At 45.1% G+C, this 21,242-nt stretch overlaps 4 protein-coding genes across 6 annotated transcripts in view; 2 read left to right on the top strand and 2 right to left on the bottom strand.

Annotated features, from left to right (window-relative positions):
- Zfp57 (ZFP57 zinc finger protein) overlaps positions 1–2,882 on the bottom strand; it is a 72,044-nt gene extending 69,162 nt beyond the window's left edge. Inside the window, exons 1-2 of the mRNA XM_047557460.1 lie at positions 2,517–2,882; positions 1,568–1,667 (exon numbers count right to left, since the gene is read on the bottom strand). The gene's annotated coding sequence lies outside the window, so the exon portion shown is untranslated. The remainder of the gene's footprint in view (positions 1–1,567; positions 1,668–2,516) is intronic.
- Positions 2,774–7,928, top strand: Polr1h (RNA polymerase I subunit H). Of its 3 annotated transcripts, none has more exons than XM_047557467.1 (5): positions 2,774–2,940; positions 3,297–3,452; positions 3,689–3,789; positions 5,470–5,579; positions 7,708–7,928. In XM_047557467.1, exons 2-5 carry the CDS (start codon positions 3,317–3,319, stop codon positions 7,730–7,732), a joined length of 372 nt encoding a protein of 123 aa, XP_047413423.1. In that variant the 5' UTR covers positions 2,774–2,940; positions 3,297–3,316; the 3' UTR covers positions 7,733–7,928. The 3 variants fall into 3 exon arrangements, with proteins under 3 accessions (XP_047413423.1, XP_047413421.1, XP_047413422.1); XM_047557465.1 differs by lacking the exon at positions 2,774–2,940 and adding an exon at positions 3,004–3,181; XM_047557466.1 differs by lacking the exon at positions 2,774–2,940 and adding an exon at positions 3,007–3,175.
- A 2,502-nt stretch (positions 7,929–10,430) lies between these two features.
- Positions 10,431–13,714, top strand: Ppp1r11 (protein phosphatase 1 regulatory inhibitor subunit 11). Its single transcript, XM_047559048.1, has 3 exons — positions 10,431–10,667; positions 11,726–11,834; positions 12,452–13,714. Exons 1-3 carry the CDS (start codon positions 10,599–10,601, stop codon positions 12,652–12,654), a joined length of 381 nt encoding a protein of 126 aa, XP_047415004.1. The 5' UTR covers positions 10,431–10,598; the 3' UTR covers positions 12,655–13,714.
- Positions 13,630–19,035, bottom strand: Rnf39 (ring finger protein 39). The gene is made up of 4 exons (XM_047559047.1): positions 18,473–19,035; positions 16,714–16,736; positions 16,392–16,483; positions 13,630–15,043 (listed from the first exon to the last, which is right to left on the bottom strand). Exons 1-4 carry the CDS (start codon positions 18,833–18,835, stop codon positions 14,463–14,465), a joined length of 1,059 nt encoding a protein of 352 aa, XP_047415003.1. The 5' UTR covers positions 18,836–19,035; the 3' UTR covers positions 13,630–14,462.
- Positions 19,036–21,242: the final 2,207 nt, after the last annotated feature.

Genomic DNA, 21,242 nt, shown 5'->3' with positions numbered 1-21,242 from the left:
AAGAACAAATGTAAGTTAGATATAGAGATTATAACACAATGCTTGATGTACAGGAAGTTCTCAGTAAATGGAAGCTATCTGTCCTTCACAAGTCAAGCTCTTGATTCTCTGTGAAGTCTTTCCAGTCTTTGTCAGTAATTTTGCCCTCCTCTAAACACTTAACAATATTTCTACAGCTCATCTGAAAATCAACCATGGTTTACATGATGTTTGTATATAACTTAATATTTGGATATTGAAATTTAGGCTTGTAAAAAATGGGAGCTATAATTTATATATAAAAATATAATGATTTATCTATATTATTGGAGGGGATCTGGTATCTAATATTTGGTCTCGCTGACATCTTTTGGTACTGGGATTGAACCCAGGGGCACTTAACCACAGAGTCATGTACCAGTCATTTTTTATATTTCATTTAGAGTTACGATCTCACTGAGTTGCTCAGGGCCTTGCTAAGTTGCTAAGGCTGCCTTTGAACTTGCCATCCTCCTGCCTTAGCCTCCCAAGCTGCTGGAGGCAGGCATATGCCACCACACCTGGTGTTCTCATAGACAAATTCTTATTTGTCTATGTACACCTAGCTTGAGATTTTTTAAAAAAATGACCATCTTTCATTTTTTTGCACATACTATCTAATATAGTACTTAACTTTAGAGTCTGTAATTCCAAATTGTCAAAACTAATGATTTGATTGCTGATTATCCTCACCATGTAATATCTAAGCATCTTTCTCTTATATTCACCATAACATTGTATCTATCTATTTATTAAAGCATTTATCAGTCTTCCTTAAGGTTTATAGACATGTTTGTTTTACATGTCTGACCCAGGAGGCTCCCATTTTGTACTTACTAATGCACTTTCATTGTGTTCTAATTATTCTTTTGTGGATCAAAGAACACATATTTCAACTTTGTAGTCCCAGCCTCACTCTAAGTCTGACATAGGTCTTCAATATTCACCATAACATTGTCTATATCTTTTTATGAAAGCATTTAGCAGTCTTCCCTGAAGTTTATGGGTGTTTTATATGTCTGACCCAAACTCTCACATTTCATATTTAGTAATGCACTTTCATTGTGTTCTTCTTATTTATTTTTGTGGTACTGGGGATTGAACCCAGGGGCACTTTATCATGAATTACATCCTCAGTTCTTTGTATTTTTTATTATGAGACAAGGTCTCAATAATTTGCCCAAGTTGGCCTTAAACTTGCAATCTTCTACCTCAGCTTCCCAAATTACTGGGATTAGGCACATGCCACAGCACCGGGTTTCCCCTGTATTCTAATTACTCAGATTTCGACTTTGCAGCCTCAACTTCAGCTCAAAGCCTGGCATAGGTGTTTAACAAATATTTATTAAACAGACTGTAAGCTTTTGTTTGGAAAAGGGATGTCTTATAATGTTTGTATTCTTTTATTGTATTTTGTTAGTAATACACTGGTGGGTGCTTGCTGAATATCAAACTATAAAGGGCAAGTTGGTGAGCAAGGATGACTAATTTCAATTTCTACTTTGAAAGGAAAAAGATACACAGAAAAGTGAAAATAAAGACTGCCTACCATTGGATGCGGTGGTCGCTCGCCTGTGATACCATCTATTCTGGAGGCTCAGGTGGGAGAATTGCAAGTTCAAGGCCAACATGGGCAATTTAGCAAGACCCTATTCTCAAAATAAAAAATAAAAAGGACCGGTTACTGTACTTCAGTGACAGACACCCTTGGGTTCAATCTCCAATGTCATCAAAAAAAGAAAACAGAAAAAAAGAACAAAAACACCTGCTCATCATCATGGGCAAAAGACCTTTTTTGTAAGACAAACAAAATGACACCTAATTCCAGAGTTAAGTGAATATGGGGCTTGTCACTCCATAGTAGCTTGCTCACAGTCTTAACTCCTTCACCATAAAGTCATATTTATTGCAGCAAAATGTAGCTAGATATCTTTCCCAAGGAAAGACCACGGCTTGAATCCTTCTGAAAATATTGATGACTCCAGAACTTTTATATGAAGGAGCTTAACACAGCTATCAGATTGGATGATGCTAAGAGGGCTGAAATGGAACTAGAAAACTCATTTAGAAGCTGCCTCTTTGGGACAAGTTTCTATTTACACTCTAGCCTACAAATTTTCTACAGAGACTTATTCTCGTGTTTTATAAAAAAAGAGAGGTATGTCAGCTGCCACCTAATGAATGAGAACAATGATTCAGAGGAGTTGGACAAAAGGGAGGTAGGGGAAGATGGAAGACAGTCATAACTTAAAGCAAAACTCGACCTAAGTCTTATGAAATCCTACCTAAGGGGAGTTCTTGACTAATGGTAGCCTCCCTTAGCTGGCAGGACCCTAGGAGAAACGGGCCCCCATCTCATCTGTTCACCATCTCCAAATTCCGAGCTCCTTCCCAAGCGACCCATTCCATCCCTGATTCCTTTCGCCGCTCGGGGACCGGACAGCTTCCTCTTTCTTAACACTCATCACTTCCTGACCCTTAAAAAAGGGTTGACTCACCCCTTCCAAGTGCCCTGAACTGTCCCCAAAGAACGCGATGCAAGCTGGCTTCCGGAGGGAGTTCATGCTAGAATCGGAGGGACCAGGCAACACTACAGATCCCAGAACGCTTAGCTTTGTTTTCAACAACTGCGCAGCCGCAAAAGAGAAAGCCCGCTGAGGAACGGTAGGAGTTGTAGTTCACAAATCCGACCGTACAGTATTCGGTTAAAAAATTTTTTTTAAATTACGTTTTTCATGGGGATCGCTCCCACCTCGTGACTATGTCTCTGTAGGGTATGATACAGGAAAAAAAAAATCTCAGGACTGGATCCTAGAGGTCCTGATTACTCGTGATTCTTACTCGACTAATCAGTATCGGGCCAAACGTGGAGTGGGACAGATACCTGTCAGAAGTTCCGCTTCTTCCCTAACTCCGGAGAAGGTTCGCGATTAATTATGACATCCGCGACTGATTATGACGTCACGGCCAAGCGAAACTCAAACGTGTTGACGCTCTAGCGCACCAAGTGCTCGCTGCCCCTCAGTGGGCGCAAAGCCGGCGCTCTAGCCGACTGGAGTCGGAGTCGGCTCTCTGGTCCCAAGAAGGGCCCCAACTCCCTCAGTTCCTGACAGCCTGGGAATTTCGGGCTTCGGCTCCTTAGTCGCAGAGCTAGGAGGCATGCGTGAGGGAAGGGCGAGAGTTATCTACCTTCTGGGGCAGAACAGGAATGATCCCTAAATTGGAAGGCGTTTCCGCTTTATCATTTGCCTATTAATAAACTTTTTGTTCCTTCCTAGCCCTCCGACGCTTGTCCGGCATGGATCACGCCAGTACCTGCCCTAGCTTTCAGTCGGACTTGGATTTCTGCCCGGATTGCGGCTCGGTCCTGCCTCTGCCCGGGCCTCAGGATACGGTCACCTGTATTCGCTGTGGCTTCTCCATCAACGTGCGGGGTGAGGAGCTCCTACGCAGTGGTTCCAGCTGAGGGTCCAACATGGAAGGGTTGGAGGCTGGGAATCTTAAGAGTGGTTGGACTGGGGAGGGGAACCCTAGAGCCGAAGTCAGGGGCTCGTACATTTAGTCAAGGGAGGAAACATAAAGGGAAGAAATGTAGTGCCTCCTGGGCTAATTGGGAGGGTAATGCGGACCCTCTGCTCATTTCTACAATGAGTTTTTACTGCCTGTACAGACTTTGAAGGGAAAGTCGTGAAGACCTCAGTTGTATTTAACAAACTGGGGACAGCCTTGCCTAGATCGATGGAGGAAGGACCTGAGATCCAGGGACCTGTGGTAAGTTGCTGAGATTAAAGACTGGCGCCAAAAGGAGAGTGGGAAAGTTATGGAGGTGTGATTACAAAGATCTGGAGTTTTGTTCTCAATTCCATGAGATCCCACCCTTCTTTCCTTTAACCTCTCTAGCTTCTACCTATGAGAGAAAATATAATCACTCTTGATTTTTTGAGTGTGACTTATTTTGTTTAACATAATACCCTCAAGTTCCATCCATTTTCCTACAAGTGACATAATTTCATCTTATTTATGACTTGAATGAGTAAAACTCCGTTGTGTACATTTACCATATTTTCTTCCTTCATTTCTCCATTGAGCCACACCTAGGCTAGTTCCAAAATTTCACTATTGTGAGCTGCACTGCTAAAAACAGGTATGCATATGTAGCTATAGTATGATATCTTTAATTATTTAGGATAGACACCAAGGAGTGGGACAGCTGGGTCATATGGTGGTTCCAATTCCTAGTCTTTTGAGGAAACTGCACATTGATTTACATAGTGGTTGAATTAATTTACATTCCCACAAACAGTGTAAAATGTTCCTTTACCCCCTCATTCTCATCAACCTATTGTTTGTATTCTTTTTTAAAAATGTATTCTAATTAGTTATACATGACAGTAGAATGCATTTTGACACGTTGTATACAAATGGAACGACCTCTGACTGTACATGGTGCTGTCACACCAGTAGTGTAATCGTACATGTATATAAGGTAATAGTGTCTGTCTCATTCAATGATCCTTTCTATCCCCACTGCCCACCCCTCCTCTCACTCCCCTCTGCACAAAGTTCCTTTATTCTTCCCTACACCCTCCCCCACCACCACTATGGATCAGCATCTGCTTATCAAAGAAAACATTCAGCCTTTTGGTTTTTTCGGGATTGGCTTATTTCACTTAGCATGATGCAAATGCCCTAATTTCATTATTCTTTAAGGCTGAGTAATATTCCATTGTGTATATGTACCACATTTTCTTTATCTATTCATCTGTTGAAGGGCATGTAGGTTGGTTTCATAGTTAAGTATTGTGCACTACTGTTTGTATTCCTTTTTTTTTTTTTTTTTTTTTTTTTTTTGCGGTGCTGGGGATCGAACCCAGGGCCTTGTGCATGCAAGGCAAGCACTCTACCGACTGAGCTATCTCCCCAGCCCCTACTGTTTGTATTCTTGATGGCTTCCATTCTAACTGAACTGAGATGAAATCTGAAGTGTAGTTTTGATTTGCATTTCCCTAATTACTAAACCACTGTTGAACATTTTTTCACAGATTTGTTGGCCATGTATTTCTTCTTTTGAGAAGTGTCTGTTTTAGTTCATTTACTCATTTATTAATTGGGTTATTTGGTTTTTTGATTTTTTTTTTTTAACTTCTAAATGTATTCTGGATTTTAATCCTCTGTCAGAAGAATAGCTGGCAAACATTTTTGTCCTGTTCTGTAGGCTCGCTCTTCACATTCTTGTTTCCTTTGCTGTGCGGAAGTTTTGTAATTTGATGTCATGCCATTTATTATTTCTTGGTATTATTTCCTGAGCTTTAGGGAGTTTTGTACCCAATTCTAAGAGAGAACAGGTTGGGAGAAGGTTTTTAGATGAAGGGTGTCTGAGGAATGTGATAGCTTGATGTGAAAAAGTAGGGGGTATGATGAGGCCTCCCTAATCTGCCAGTTTCTCTCTAGGTTGACAGGCGCTGCTCTCAGTGTGGTCACGAGGGAATGGCGTACCACACCAGACAGATGCGCTCAGCAGATGAAGGGCAGACTGTCTTCTACACATGTACCAACTGCAAGTAGGTATCCTTTCCTCTCCCTCTGCCCTTTCTCAGTTTGTTTACTAACTTACAAGCTAAAGTGAGACTTGTACTAAACAATTGTTTTCTTTGACTCCATCCCAATAGGTAAATTTATGGCCTTTTTAATATTTTTTTAAATGACACTTACACCCCTTTTTATAGTCAGTGAACTGGATCTTGTAAGATATTTAAAAGGAAATTTTAAAACCCAGGCAGGTATTGATTAGTGATCAGCATGTTATGCTGGAGTCTTCAAATGCAATCAAAGTAGTTTTCCTTTGATGAGAGAGTCATGCATGAAGTAAAGAACATGGGCCTGGCGCATTGGCACTCACCCATAATCCCTGCTACTCTGGAGGTCTGGAGACTAAGGCAGGAGGATTGAAGTTCTAGGTCAGCCTTGGCAACTTAACAAGACCCTAACTCAAAATAAAAAAGGACTGGGGGTGTAGCTCAGTAGTTAAGAGCTCCTGGGTTCAGTCCCCAGTACCAAAAAAAAAAAGGTATAATAAAAAGAACATGGGCTTTCTACACGGTTTTAAGAAGTCCTTTTTGTCTTTGGTGTTCTGCAGTTTTAATACAGTATATCAGATATGGCTTTCTTTTATTTATCCTGAATAACTTGGAATTTATTAGACTTTCTGAAGCTAAGAATTTTTTCTTCAACCTTGGAAATTTTTCAGCTGTTATCTCCTTTAACATTATTTTTCTACCATGTTTTCAATTCTCACTTCCTGCAGGTATAATTTGTTGTTTATTAAATTTTCCCTGTATCATCCATTTTTATCACCATTTCATATTTTCTATCTCATTTCTCTTTATGCTACCTTCTGGGTAATTTCTTTAGGTCCTTCTTCTAGGTCACTAATTCCATCTTCAATTTATTTCAGTTATTATTACTTGTTATTATTGATTTCCACTTAATTATTTTTTCAAATATCCTGATTTTTAAAAATTCTCACTCCTTAATCATATTTAAACTGCTCCTTTTATTCTTGTTTTTCTTTCTTTTTTGACCCCCTTCTATCAGAAACCCTGCTCCTTTTTTTCTTTTTCTTTTTCCTTTTGGTACCCGGTATTGAACTCAGGGACACTCAACCAACTGAGACACAGCCCTGTTTTGTATTTTATTTAGAGACAGGGTCTCACTGAATTGCTTAGCACCTTGGTATTGCTGAGGTTGGCTTTGAACTTGGGATCCTCCTGCTTCGGCCTTCTGAGTCACTGGGATTGTAGGTGTACACCACCACACCCAGCTGTTCTTTAAGTGTATATTAAATAACATTAAACTTGTTTTTTATGTGTCTGATAACCACTTGTGGGTCTGATGCTGCTATCTGTTATTTCTGCTGGTTCTCTCAGGGATTTTTTTGTTTTGTGATTTTGGAATATAAGATCAAGTTTTTTAAACTTCAAGTCCAGGGGTGAATGTTGTATTCTTAGCATTTGTTCTTGTTCAAGTGCTTTGAGGAATTACCAAGCTGGGATAACCACTTTCTTTGTTGTGGCAGTGCTGGGAATCAAACTCAGGATCTTGCCCATGCTAGGCAAGTGCTCTTATCACTAAGCTACATGTACCCAGCCCCTAGAATCACTGTAATAAATTCTTGGCTTCATATTTTTAGGATCATGCAGGTAATATGAATTTTAGCAGCAAATTCATGTAAAGGCCAGCTTATAGAAGAAATTCTCACAGTATTTTCTCTCCTCTACCTATTGAGGCAGTGAAATTCTTTTTTTATGAGCTGTAGTATTTAATTTTTTCCCCCTTTGGTTATACTGGGGACAGAACTCAGGGCGTAGCACATACTGAACATACTCTCTAGCACAGACCTACCCCAGCCTGAAGTTTTAAATTTTTTATGAGGTCCAGTTTATTCATTTTTTTTTCCTTTTATGGATAGTGCTAAGAAAATATTCACATTTTTTGGGTAATAATTATATATAATATTAATCCCAGCATTTTCAGTTGTTTTGAAGTTGGAATTGGAGGATTGTTTAAGGGAAGTCCTCTATAATGCATAAAAAAAAGTCCTTTCTTGATTATTTTATTGATTATCTCATCTTAAGTTGCTAGAAACTCTTCCTTTTGATTGAATATTACAAGTCCTTTCTTTTTCCATAGGTTTCAGGAAAAGGAAGATTCTTGATATTTTTTTCTGGGCAACTCTACAATACATCCCTCCTCTTCCTTGGAAGGTGAAGGATATTGGTTCTTAGATGCCTTCCATCTCCTCTGCAGTGTTTTGCTCCCAGAGAAGAATCAAATCTTACATGGGACTACCATTGGTCCCCCACCTACTACTTTCCCAGTTGAATTTATTAAAGTTACATTTTTCTAAAAAACTTGAACATGTATGTAATTTTTAATTTGTCTTATTCCAAAAGGAACTTAAATTAGCTTATTAAGAAGAAAAATATAAAGGCAGAATAATGAAACTCCAGGAGTGAGGCTAATGTAAAAAAGCCCAGCACAGAGGCACATACCTGTAATCCCAGGGACTTGGAAGGCTGAGGCAGAAGTATTGTAAGTTTGAGGTCAGCCTGGGTAACTTAGCAAGACCCTGTCTCAAAAAATAAAAAGGGATGAGGATGTAGCTCAGTGGTACAGTGTCCCTGGGTTCAATCTCCAGTATTATAAAAAAAGAAAAAAAGTAATTTTAAGTATTCCCTCACTTGTCTAAATATGTTTGGTTCCTGATTATAAGGAAACAACAACTGGGGATTTGGATAGTGAGAGATTCAACATAAGGGGTTTAACCAGATCTATTTGGTATATAAATTTAGACAACAAAAAATTAGATACCCAGGGGTGGTCACAGTGGCATACATACAATCCCAGGGACCCAGGAGGCTGGGGCAGGAGGATTGCAAATTTGAGGCTAGCCTTAACAACTGAGTCCCTAAGCAACTAAGCAAGACCCTGTCTTAGAATTAAAAATGAAAGGGCTGGGGATGTGGTTCAGTGGTAGAGTTCCCCTGGGTTCAATTCTGAATACAGCTCCCCCCCTGCCCCCACCACACACACACAAGATACCAAGGGATGCATAGACATTTTGGAAGTTTTAGTTCAGTTACTCTTGGGATTAATATATACTCATTGTAATAGACTCTCATAGAAAGAAACAAAAAGTCAAAGGAATCCCACCTCCCAGAGATAACCAAAATATATATGCTTGTGTAAGTATGTGGAGATCACATCTTTAAAAATGGGCTGTGTAGTATACATACTGATTTTATTTTTCTTTTCCCAAAACTTTCTGGGGAAACAAATGCTATATCCATTGTAATAGACTCTCGTATAGAAAGAAACAAAAAATGGAAGGAATCCCACCCCCAAGATATATGTGCTTGTATAAGTATGTGTGGAGATCACATTTTTAAAAATGGGCTATGTAGTATACATGCTGATTTTTTTTCTTTTCCCCAAAACTTTCCAGGGAAACAAATGCTCTACCAGGCACAATACAAAACATTCAAATTTTTATTTCTGGGAACCAGCATCTATGCATTCTTTGATTTAAACTATGATCAAGGGATGAGAATAACAATGATTATCTTGTAGTTTTATAGCCCTTGATATATTCAGAGCTCTTAAACATTACACTATATTGTTTGATTTATCCTCACAACTTGCAGATGGGCAGGGCATTCTTCCCCACTGTATGTTTGACTGTTCTGGCAGTTGACCCCTTAACCCTTTCTGGAAATCATTTACATTTGCTTATGTTTCTACCTATTTTAAGCCTTTCTCTGTCTCCTAACAACTGGCTGGATAAAGTCCAAGTCTCTTATCAAAGCATGTAGGACCTTCCATGAAACCACTGCTTCGCTGTCAAGCCTAATCTGGCACTCCCCCTATGTCCCAATAGTATAAAACCACAGCTAAATCAATGCACACACCTACCACTTTGTAAGCTCTCTACCTAAAAACAAACAAAATATGTCTGCTTTCCTGGTTTTCCTTTTAACACTTTCTTTCGCTCCCTTAAAAAAGTGCACGTATTTGTATAAAATGGCCTATATTTCAATTTATGACTTTTTCTGCTTAATCTACTCTTTTCCACCCCAAAGAATGTTAGCAGTATGTAGCTAAATTCAGTTCATTGATCAGATTCACTTCTATGTTAATGCCTCTTTCAGCGTCTTATATTTTAGTTAGTTTTGAGCATGCCTGTCTTTTTCACCAGACTGGGAGCGAAAAGGTAGGGTCTGAGTGTCTTATGCACCTCCATCTTCAAGGCCCAGTAGAGTGACTGGAAAAATCCAACTTGAAGGTGCATTAAGTGCCCTCTGTTGGAACACCTACAGGCACAAGGCGAGAACTAGAACCCCGATTGCTTCTTAATTGAGCGTTTCCAACCGCTCCCTGGTCCGGTTTTTCGTTAAAGAAACCGGGAGGGAACAATGATTAGACGAAAATTGGCCCAAATTGACTACTGCACCTATTCCCCCGGTCTCTCACCCATCCACTCAAGGTTGAGTGGGGAGTGGGGGTCAGCTACTGGCATCTCAATTTGGTGCACCTGCTCCCACGCAATCCGCTTTGCCGCACCAGGTCCGCTGCGTGTGACCTAGCCCTACACCTCTAGGCGACCCTTCCCGCTTTAATTCGGCTGTCGGAGTTCGTGCACCTTTGATTTCCCTCCTCCCACACCCGCAGTGACGCCCCTTCCGCTGAATTTGCTTCTCCTTCTTGCAGCGCCTGCGCTCTGTCATATTACGGCGGAACTAAACAGGCGGACGCCTGCGCTTTGACGCATTTGGTTCTGGGGAAGGGAAACGCGGGACTGCAGAATGCGTCACACCCGGAAGTGGAGAGCCGGAAGTGGGGTTGAACAGGTTATCCCCAGGGGTGGAGAAACGGAGGCCCTGGAGGAGGGGAAAAAAAGGAGGCCGAGGATCCTTGCTACTACTCTGAATCAGATACCGATTCTCTTAGAACCTAGAGAAACAGAAAAAGGGAAGGGTGTATCATCCCCTTTCCTCCCCTCCTCTTTTTCCTCAGCCTTAGCCATGGCCGAGGCAGGGGCCGGGCTGAGTGAGACCGTCACTGAGACAACGGTTACCGTGACAACCGAGCCCGTGAGAAAGGCGGGGGGCGGTGCTCTTTAGGGGTCTGGGAGATACTGGGAGGGAGGGCACAGGGCTTTGGAAAGTTGCTGGAGCTACAGGGCATGGGGATCTGGGAGGTCTGGGATTGAATATCTGGCGTTGCGAGATTCGCAAGGGAGTGGGGATATTTGGAGTGACAGCGATGGTGCAGGAGGCTGGTGCAGAGACAGCTGGGATATAAGAGTTGCCGCTTGGGGTAGTGGTCTGTAATAAAACGTATAAATAATAAAAAGGAAATTGAGGATTAAGGAACAAGAAAAGTGCTGGGAGGAAATGAAAGGTCAATGTAAGAAAGCATGGTTGGAGACCAGCTGTAAGGGAATTTGACCAGAAGCAAATTTATCAGTTCAGAGCTATTAAATGCATGAGTGTAAAAGGAAATCACGGAAATGAAGATGAAGGTATTATTTTGAGAAATCAGAGGAGGGGGGAATGTAAATGGGGAAGTAAGTAGTATATTTGCAATAACAAGTTGCTTTCAAAGGACGATGATTGCACTGGGTTTAATCTCTGAAGAAAGGAACTTAGTAATAATTGTTACTAAGGATGCGAGGGAATAGGTGAATAAGAGATGGGGAAGGTGGACTTGGGGATGAGTGAGGTAAGAATGAAGGTCTTCCTTTAATAAGAAAGGGAATAGGGGAGTCTGGAGAAAGGAGACCAAAGATTAGTCACTGGGGACTGAAAATAATTTTCATGTACTAATACCATTAAGGATGATGTGGGCAGGAAGATGGAGAAGCAACGAGGATTGTATTTTCCTTTGAAGATTTATGCTGGGATCTTCCTTAGGTTAGGAATTGTGTCTTCTCTGTATACTAGTGGTTATTGAGAACAGGAAATTAAACTCCTCAAGGACTCTCTGAGGGCAAAGACCTGTTCTATTTTATCTTCTTCCAGTACTTGGTTTCTCTGGTGCTATATCTGTGGAACTGATTGAGCTGGGGAAGAAAGAAAGGAGATGCCCTGGGAGTGAATGGGAAGTCAGTAGGAGACTAAATAGATATGCCCATGACTCTCAACCTTAGGAGAACCGGAGCCTAACTATCAAACTTCGGAAAAGGAAGCCAGAAAAAAAAGTGGAATGGACGAGTGACACAGTGGACAATGAACACATGGGGCGCCGTTCATCAAAATGTGAGTTATTATGGGCCCACAGGAACCCTAGAGTTCTGATTTCTTCCTGTTTATTTTCTACCTTCTAACATCCACTGGCTCAAGATGCTCACAATTCTGTCACTTTTTGGTGGTTCTTTTGGTGGTTCTCAGAGAAAAGCGGTTAAAGTTAGAAGGAAAAAGGCAGGGAGGGGCTGGAACAGTGATATATTAAGGTCTGATGGCAAAAGGTGTTAGAGGTGGGAGAAGTAGGGCTTCAGATTCTTGTCTGTCTAAAGGGACAAAAGGGCCAGGGTTAGTGGGGGTGCACCTGTTTTCCCAGCAACTCAGGAGACTGAGAGGCAGGAGGGTTATAAGTTTGAGGACAACCTCTATAACTTTAAGTAAAACCTTGTCTCAAAATAAAAAATAAAAAAAGGTTGGGAATGCAGCTCAGTGATACTGGGTTCAATCTCCAGTACACAAAAATAAAAGGGGTTGGTGCCTGAGTCCCAGGGAATGGGCCTGGGGATACTGGATCCTAAAAGGTAGGAGGAAATGGTGGAAGTAGGAATTTTCAAAGATTCAGTAGGAATGGCCCTGATTGAACATCTTATTCTTCCTCTTTTTTTGACTTGAGTTCCTCCCTCCAAATGCAGGCTGCTGTATTTATGAGAAACCTCGGGCCTTTGGTGAGAGCTCCACTGAGAGTGAGGAAGAGGAAGAGGAAGGCTGTGGTCATACACATTGTGTACGGGGCCACCGCAAAGGACGGAGTCATGCAATCCCAGGACCGACCCCCACCACCCCTCCCCAACCTCCCGACCCCTCCCAGCCCCCTCCAGGGCCAATGCAGCACTAAATTCCTCTCTCCCCCATCATTCCTGTGTCTGTCTGGCCCTGAATGTATCCATGTGGCTACCTGGGGGCTAAACCCATGGTTTGATTCCTTCTTCACGCTCCTCCTTCCCTCTTCTTTGCCTCATAGAGGGAAGAAGTAGAGGAGGGTGGACAGAGATCCTGGAATTCTGACTTGCTGCTATTCCAGAACCCAGTCTTCTGGGTTCTCCCAGCCCTCATTTCTCCTCCCAGTTCTTGTTCTTACCAGGGATCTAGGCATCTTGGTCCCAGTCTCTTTCCTTTGCTCTTACTGCCAAACTGCCTGTCCTGGGATCCCGTTATCTTGGCCCCTTGCACCCTCGATTTGAGTCCCAAACACTTAAACTGGGTTTTCAGTAGTCCCAGCTTTCACTGCCAGGGTCCCAGTTAGATTCCAGGCAATCTCACCCCAGCTGTGCTTGTTAATCCTGGCTTAGAGCTCTTCCATTTATGCATTTATATAATCCTTATTCTTAGTCATTGCCTGTAGGATAAGAGGTCTTATGGGACACCCTGGGCTCCCAGCCTTTCCCCTCCTTCCCATCCTTTCATGCCCTCGAAAGGAGTTAGAGAAAGAGGTCTTTGTCATTCTCATGTCTAAGGGAAAGTGGAACAAAAAAGTCATGCCCACCCTTTTCATTTGATACAGGATTTTTGACAAAGATAATTTGAGACTGGTCACTAGAGCCAACTATCTTTTCAGCCTTTCATCTTTCAGCTTCAGAGCCATCCAACATAACCCAGGGGCCTTGGATCTTGGGAGAGGAAGGAAAAGGGAAAGAGCAAACAGATGGGGGTATGTACCCTGTACTACACTCCTATCCCTTCCTTCCTAGGCTTTGATGTATCTCCCAACCCAGATATCCAGCTCTCTCAGCCCTCCCCACCCCTTACTGGGACCTGGTTATCATTTTCCAGGTCTCTTGCCATGCACAGTTGCAGAGATCAGTCAAATTCATACCACCACTGAGATCTCATTTATTGCCACAGATGCACAAAATAAATAACCCAACATCACAAAACGTGTTAAATACGGGCCCATTTATACATGGGGTGGAATGATGTGAGACTATATACAAGGATGCATTTGGGAATGTCTGGGTCTTTCCCAGGTTGAGGAAAGGAGGGGTAGCACCATTCATTCCTTTTTGTGAGTATGTGCAGGGGAAAGTTTTATGAGGGGTTTTAATGGGCAAAATTTGTGAGCACAGAAAACAGTCACAGAAGGAAGGTAGAATAGAACTGGCTAACATTCTACCCTGAAAAAAAGAGTGGGTGCACTATTAAGCTTCTTAGAAGTCCCTGTCGAGCTTCTTGTTTTAGGAAGAGGCTTTTGGTTCTCATGAGGAGAACCCTCAAAATGGACAGGACCAGGAAGCACAAGCCTTCCAGCAGTGGAGAAGGCACTGAGCCCTTTAAAATTAGGAAAGCCAGGGCCTCTGTTCACCAGTACTGACCGGGCTGAGCCTGTTTCCCAGTTGAGGCCTGGAATAGTAATAGAAAGAACTGTTGGGAAGTACTGGAATAGTGTGGGGGAGAAAATATTCCCGGGAGGAAGGGGGCAGGAACGTATTGAATTTGGGGCCTGGATGTGAAAGCCGAGAGGCCAGGTAAAGTCGTATTATTTGGGGAGAGGGAAGATAATGTGGATTGGTGATGGGTGCTTATTAATACTATTGCATAGGTTTATGAACGGGTCCCTGAAATGAGTGGGGATTTCAGCAACCAAGAGGAAACAGCCTCCAAGCGGCTGTGCCAAACTAAGAGAGATGGGGCCTGGGAGTGAGGCTTTCAGCCCTCTCCTGGCACGATGCGCAGCGGGGCCCGGGGGTCACAAGTGCAAAGCAGAGGGAATACACGCTCCCCCAGGGGTCCGGGCGCCTGGAAGGCAAAAAGCAAGTCCAGCGAGCGGCCGTCGTAGAAGGCCACGCGGCCCCGCTCCCAGTCCAAGTCTACACGGATACGATTTGGCGGTGGTCTGGCGCCACTGAGTAGGGTGGGCTCAGGTGCGGTGAGGGCCCACAGGCGGCCGCCGCGACCCTCCACAGCCCACACTGCCTCCGCTGGGCACAACCTGATGCGGCCTTTGCGTTGCACCGACTCCCCTGCGGCGCCCACCGCATAGCAGCTCTCCCGGTCGTCCTCATCTTCCCCAGAAGAGTCTCCGTAAGAGGCAGCATCCGCGGTCTCCACTTCCCAGCAGTGGCGGCCGGCCCCAAAGCCCTGTGCGCCTAGTACTGCTGGGAGCTGATCAAAGCGCGCGGGGCCGTCCAGGGGCACTGGGGTGCCTGGTGGGGCCAGTCGGACACTGCGGCGGTCGGGGGAGATGAGCAGGCGGCGGTGTGCGGTGCCAGGGTCCAGGGTCAGGTCGGCTGGGAAGGAGGAAGCAAGGAGAGGACCGTTGTGAGAGGGATTTCTGAATCCGGCAGGGTAGGGAGCGCAAGACTGTTGAAAACCCTACAAACGAGGGCAAAAGGAAGCTGCAGGACCAAAAAGGATAAAGGCCTGTGAAGAGCAGGCCTGGACAGGATAGGGTGGAATTGGACATGAGGAAGAACTTGCTAGTCCAAGGAAGGAGGCAGAGCTCAAAGAGCAAAGTTTTGCCTCTGGCTTGAGGTGTTACAGAAGTAAGGGTGAGACTGACCCAACTTCATGGGAAATGAGGACTAATACTTCAATCTGCAGCATCTGGAGTGGGGCGTGGGAGCTGGGTCAGCAGGATAGGGAAGGTGGATCTAAAGAGAAAGGCTGATACTTGATACCGGAACCCCAATAGACAAAGGGGAGGGGCAAAACAAGGAATCCAAGGTATCCTGCAAAACCAGGCCACCCACCTACAACCATAGGTGGGGGTGGACAGGCCTATTTCTATGGGAAGTGTGAGGCCGAGGAGAGAGAGGGTGGAGATAGCCAAAAGGGATCAGGAAAAAACAACAACAACAAAAGAACAACAACAACAACAGCCCACATTGTCTTGTATGTATGGGGTGCTTTGAGCAAAGATTTCTGGATTGGGGTGCTAGAAGTAATCTGGATTAGGTGGGATGATGGGTGACTAAAAGGATGGAACATCTTCTACAGCAATTTAAAGAAAGGGAGAGAGCAAGGAAGGAAGAGACTCCAGTCCTGGGACCCTTGTAGAGAAGAATGATATGAATAGTAGAAGCAGGGGTTCCTGAGATGTACTGATTTCCAGGGTTTGAAGGAATGAAAAAGGAAGAAGGAAAACGACTGGAATATGAAGAATTGAGGACAGATACTATTCTGGGTTAAATTGTGCCTCCAAAAATGTATGTTGAAGTCCTCCAATATCTTGGAATTAACCTTATATGAAAAGAGGCTTTTTGCAGAGGTAATAAAGTTAAAATTAGAATGGGTCCTACTTCAATATGACTTCTGCCTTATAAAAAAGGGAAGGAATTTGGTCTCAAACAAATGCAGACAAAAGGAAGATAATGTGACGACGAAGAAATTGGAAAAGCCATGAGAAGCTAGGAGAGACGCATGGAACGGATTCTTCCCCAGCCCTTAGAAGAAACCAATACTGCTGACACCTTGATTTCAGATTTCTACCTCTAGAGCTTAGAATAAATGTTGGGTAAGCTGCCTAGATTGTGGTACTTTGTTACAGCAATCCTAAGAAACTTGACCGTTTTTAAGAACTTTGTTAACAAAGTTATCACAGATCTTATTCAGTTCCCTCCCTACATCCTTCCTTACCTGTCAGTCTGTGAAGCATGTTTTTGACCACTGGGTAATCATCAGGGAGATCTTCCTCTAAGTTAGACAACTTGGGTGCTGGGGCATCAAATCTGGGCAGATAAGAGGAAGAGTCAGGAAATCATTAGACACCCCTCTGCCTTCTGATGCTGATTCTGAAGTCCCTACTTCTAACCCACTCAGTTCTCTGGAGCAGAAATAGATGAGGCTAACACCCCAGAAACACTGCCTATAAGTGGGGACAAAGATATAGACCCAGTGGTAAGGTGATGGCTATGACTGATGGTAGTGGAAAGGAAAAAAGAGTAAAAGTGAAACTCACCGCCTCCACGTCTTCCTTATATCCTGGGATGGGCAGAAGAAAACATGGATGTGATTCTGAGTTTCATACTGTGGGGAGTCCTCTCCCTTCTCCTGCCTCCTCAGGGGAACTCTTAAGTGGGTGATATTCCTCCCCACCTCTCAGAGTGAGCTCCTTCTTTTCCCCCTGTGCTCCTTTTTCCCTCTCATTCTCCCCCTTCCCTTTTCATGACCCTTCTCTGCTCTCACCCCATCACCACCACTTATTCCTCATCTAAACTCCACCCCCACTGCTCCCTTCCCCCTCCCTATTCCCCAAAGTTTCTCAATTCCCCTTCTCCAACCTCATCTATGACTATTTCTTGTTCCAAGAGACCTTACCTTCCTCATTTGCCTTCTCAGTCCCATTCTCTTTCAGTAGTGCTATCCTTATCACCTTCCCCACCGTATCCCAGACAAATGTCCACCTCCATCCCCATCATACAGATCAAATACACACCCAAAGCCTTTGAGTTAAGAGTTGGTATATAAAAACCTTACAATAAAGCTGCTTCCCATCTTGCTATAAAAGCCCGGTGGCGTTTATTGGGCCCTTTGCTTTGTGTCTCTACTGTGGCCAGGGAGGCAACTGGACTTGGATGTGTCCCAAGAGGCCCAACAGATCTTGCAGAGAACCATAGGAGCCAGAAGAGGGCGCTGGATCCCCTCCAAAGAGTGGGACCCCAATCCCCTGCCCCACTTCACTGTCCCTCGAGAATGGCTGGAGCAGGCCGGTGTGGTGGCGAGAGAGAAAGAGGAGAGGAAAGGCAATTTGCCTAATTATGCCAATTACACCAAGACTTATTAGGTCTATGAAGACTTCAAAGGGCGGAAGCAAGACCCAAGACCGGCGGGCCTGCTGGGGAGAAGCCAGTACCCTGGGGGTCGAGCAAGGGAATGGGGTTGTTTGGTGGTCAAGGCGTACGGAGATAGGAGGGGTCGAGGTGTGGAGGCGACTAATAAAGTTCGTACGTGGAGAGAACCCAGAGGCCCCAACAGCTGTTCTCCCGGACCTCGCCTCCACCTGTCGCCACCCCTGCCTGGGGACCTGGGAGGAGCTGAAAACAATAACAACACATAGCTCGGCTAAGGTCTGAGTCCGGGGACCAACCCGCACCCCTGACGCCACAGGGGCTACTGGATCTGCTCCCTTCCTTACTCCGTCCTTTCTCCTCCTTTGCCGCCCCCTCACCCCGCCACTCCTGCGTTTTCTCCGCCCTCTACAGTCCCTTCTCCCGCTGTCCTATGCTCGTTCTGACATCTCTTACCATCATCCCGGGCCTCCTACTCGCGCTAGCCCGGGTCACTCGCCCTTCCGCGCGCAGGATCCCTCCCCTCAGTCAGCTCTGCTCCTCCTGGACGACTTGGGGCTGCCCAGTCCAAGTTCCCGCAGTTCCCGTGTTCTCTGCGGAGTCTCCAGGGGTCCCGTGTGCTGTGTACTACCCAACTGTCTCTGCCTGTCCAACCTCTTCTCTCCAGCTCCTCTCACAGCATCTGTCCAGACTCCTTCTTCCTGAACAATGTCAATCCTTTCCCCTTGTCCTTCCCAGCGCCTCTCACCTTGAGAGCCGGGTCAGACCCCGCCTCCTCGTTCTTTGCTTTTTTCCCCCAACTTCATCCCTTACCTAAACTTCCACAAGAACTTTGGGGTGCGAAGTACCGTTCCAGTCTTCCCCAGGGAACTTACGAGCCCTCCTCCACCCCATTAACAGCTGGTGACCCTCGATGGCATCTCCACCTACCTCTCCGTGCGGGTCCAGGCAACCCATGGTTGGGATACGGCCCCCTCGGCGTCTTCCCGAGCGGGAGCCGGGCTCGGCCAGCTTCTCCCGCAGCCCGCGGCTGATCCGTACCTCCACCGCTAGCCGTACATTAGACCTCAGGCTGCGGCGGGGACACGGCAGGCCGCAGCAGGGGCAGGTGGTGGGGGGCGCCTCGGTGCCGGTGGGCGGCGGGTTCCCCCAGCAGCGGGCCAGGCACGCGCGACAGAAGCTGTGCTCACACGCCAGAAGCACTGGGTCCTCGAAGGGGCCCCCACAAAGCGGACACGTCGCCAGCTGCTCCAGACGCTCCACCAGCCCCGGGCCCAGCTCAGGCGCCTCCATGGGAAGCCAGGGTCTGGGCGCCACCCCTTGAGGGACCACCGCGACCTCCTACGTGCGTGCAGATGGCGGGTGGCCCCTGCTGCTTGCTGACTCGATGCCCCTCTCTTCGTCTCCCTCATTAACTTTATGCCACTTTTCTTCCCCTCTCCTGGGATTACCTCTCACTTCAACCAGTCTCAGTCTTGACGAGTCTCCCCACCACACCACGTCAGGTTTTATAGGGAGGGAGGAGGCTCCTGCGGGAGGTAAACAGCAGGCCTTGCGTAACACCTCATCAGGTTCTCCCGCTTCCCCTGTAAGGTTTGGGGGAGGAGGGCAGGGAGAATAGGCCACCTGGATCCTGGAGCCTACGAGGTAGTCACTAGGGGGCGCTGTTGGGGGGGCAGGTAGCCTTGTGGAGGGAGGGTAGCCCCCTTCCCCTCCTTGAAGAGCACGAACAAATATTACTTCCCTCCAACCCCCCGCCTGTGATGTGCGGGTGGGCAGGGTGCCCAGGCTCACTCTTGGCATGTGTGCCCACATCGCCAGGGTGTGAGTCATTCCAGGTGGCTGGCACACCTACATATGGGGGCTGGGGACCGGAAGCTGGGATCCTGGTTTGTGTGGCTTTAGGAAGCCTCTCAGTGTTGGTCTGTGACTGTCATTCCTGTATCGTCCTACCTTGCCTATTAAGGGCTTAAGAACACTGAAACCCTGGGATAAGGGGTGGGAGCAGGTGCCCACACTTGTGCCTCTAGGAGTCTGTATGGTGCTGTCTCAGTTCTACTCTGACTTCCAGGATCTCTCCTTATATCTCTCTCTGTCTCTCCTGTTTTTTTCCCTACTTTTCCCTATACGTGTTCTTATTTCCATTTTTCTCTTTCCCTCCTTTGGAACCGATTCGAGGATTATCTATTCACTGAGATCTAGAGAGTTGGGATAGCCAAATTTACACAGCAAGAAGACCAGAAGTGGAGCCCCCAGATCTTCTCCTTTTTTTTTTTTTTTCTTTAAACTAACTGCAGATCCCTGGAATTCCCTCCTGCTTTCTGATTTGTCCTCTCCATGATCTTTTCTTGTGCCTTCTTCCCTCACCTTTAGCTCTCTCTTCTTTCTTCCCTTTCCTCCTTCCTCCTCTCTTTTCTTCCCTTCTCTCTCCTCTTCCTGGTTTCTCTGTCTCTCTCATGCAAGGTCTTTCTGTCTGGATACCCTGGAAGTTTGTGAATGAGTAAATATCTAGATGCACATATCTGTGATCATGCACTGTGGTACAACATGTGTGTGCATTCATTGATGTTCATATACCCAAATGTGCACAAACTTATAGACACAGGCTCATGTATAGTCCAAACATCACAGATATACATTAAATATCACTAGGTTGGACACCCAGGATTATTTAGAGACAGAGGGGCATACTCAAACAAAACATGCAAAGAGACACTGTCATTAGTTTTATAGTCAATAATAACAACAATACAATAGCAGCAAGTCTTTGTGGAGCAGCAACACTTTATTAGGTACCCCCTCCAGGCACCCTTCTTCCTCCTCCCCCATACCTATTAGGGAGATACTCAAATATGACACCATGATAAACAAACCTACACAAACAAACACATGCACATTCATTGTGGAATAATTCTCCTAGCTCAATGCTCATACAACACATAGACAAAACTCAAGCAAAAGACTACAGATATGATTGAAATCTGTTTTGTAAAAGATATATTGCTAAGCTACAATAGAAAAATGGCCCTCCAAAGATGCCATGTCCTAATTCCTGGAAACTGTGAATGTTAGATGGGATTGTGTTTGATAATCAGTTGAACTTAAAGTAGGGAGACTATTTTCAGAATATCCAGGTGGGTCAGAGGTAATGATAAAAGTCCTTAAAAGTGGAGGATGGAAACAGAAAGAAGGCCCAGAGAGATAGCAGCATGAGACGTATTTGGCCAGGGCTGGGCTGTAGCTCAGTGGCAGAGCTCTTGCCTAGCACATGTGAGGTACAGGGTTTGATCCTCAGCACCACATAAAGACAGATAAATTAAATAAAGGCATCGACAACCACACACAAAAATTTTTTTAAAAAAGTACTTGGCCTGACATTGCTAACTTTTAAGATTGAGGAAGGGAGCCAAGAGCTAAGGAAGTGGGTGGCCTTTAGAAACTGCAGAAGCCAAGGGAAATGGCTTCTGCACTAGAGCATCCCAAAGGAACCAAGTCCTGCTGACACCTTGATTTTACCCCAGTAAGACCCTTTCCAGATTTGTGAACTGCTGAACTATAAGATAATAAATGTATGTTGTGTCAAGTCAATGTTTGTGGTAATTTGTTATAGCAGCATTGGAAAACTAATACAAGTTTGCCATTTCTCTCTCAGCCTCTGGCCTTTCTGGGTCTGTCTGTACCTGTCTATTTTCATGCCTTC

The sequence above is a fragment of the Sciurus carolinensis genome, chromosome 7 (assembly GCF_902686445.1).
Source record: "Sciurus carolinensis chromosome 7, mSciCar1.2, whole genome shotgun sequence".
NCBI classification, from domain to species: Eukaryota; Metazoa; Chordata; class Mammalia; order Rodentia; family Sciuridae; genus Sciurus; species Sciurus carolinensis.
The sequence above is the reverse complement of the archived record's forward strand: the minus strand, read 5'-3'. Positions and strand labels throughout refer to the sequence as shown.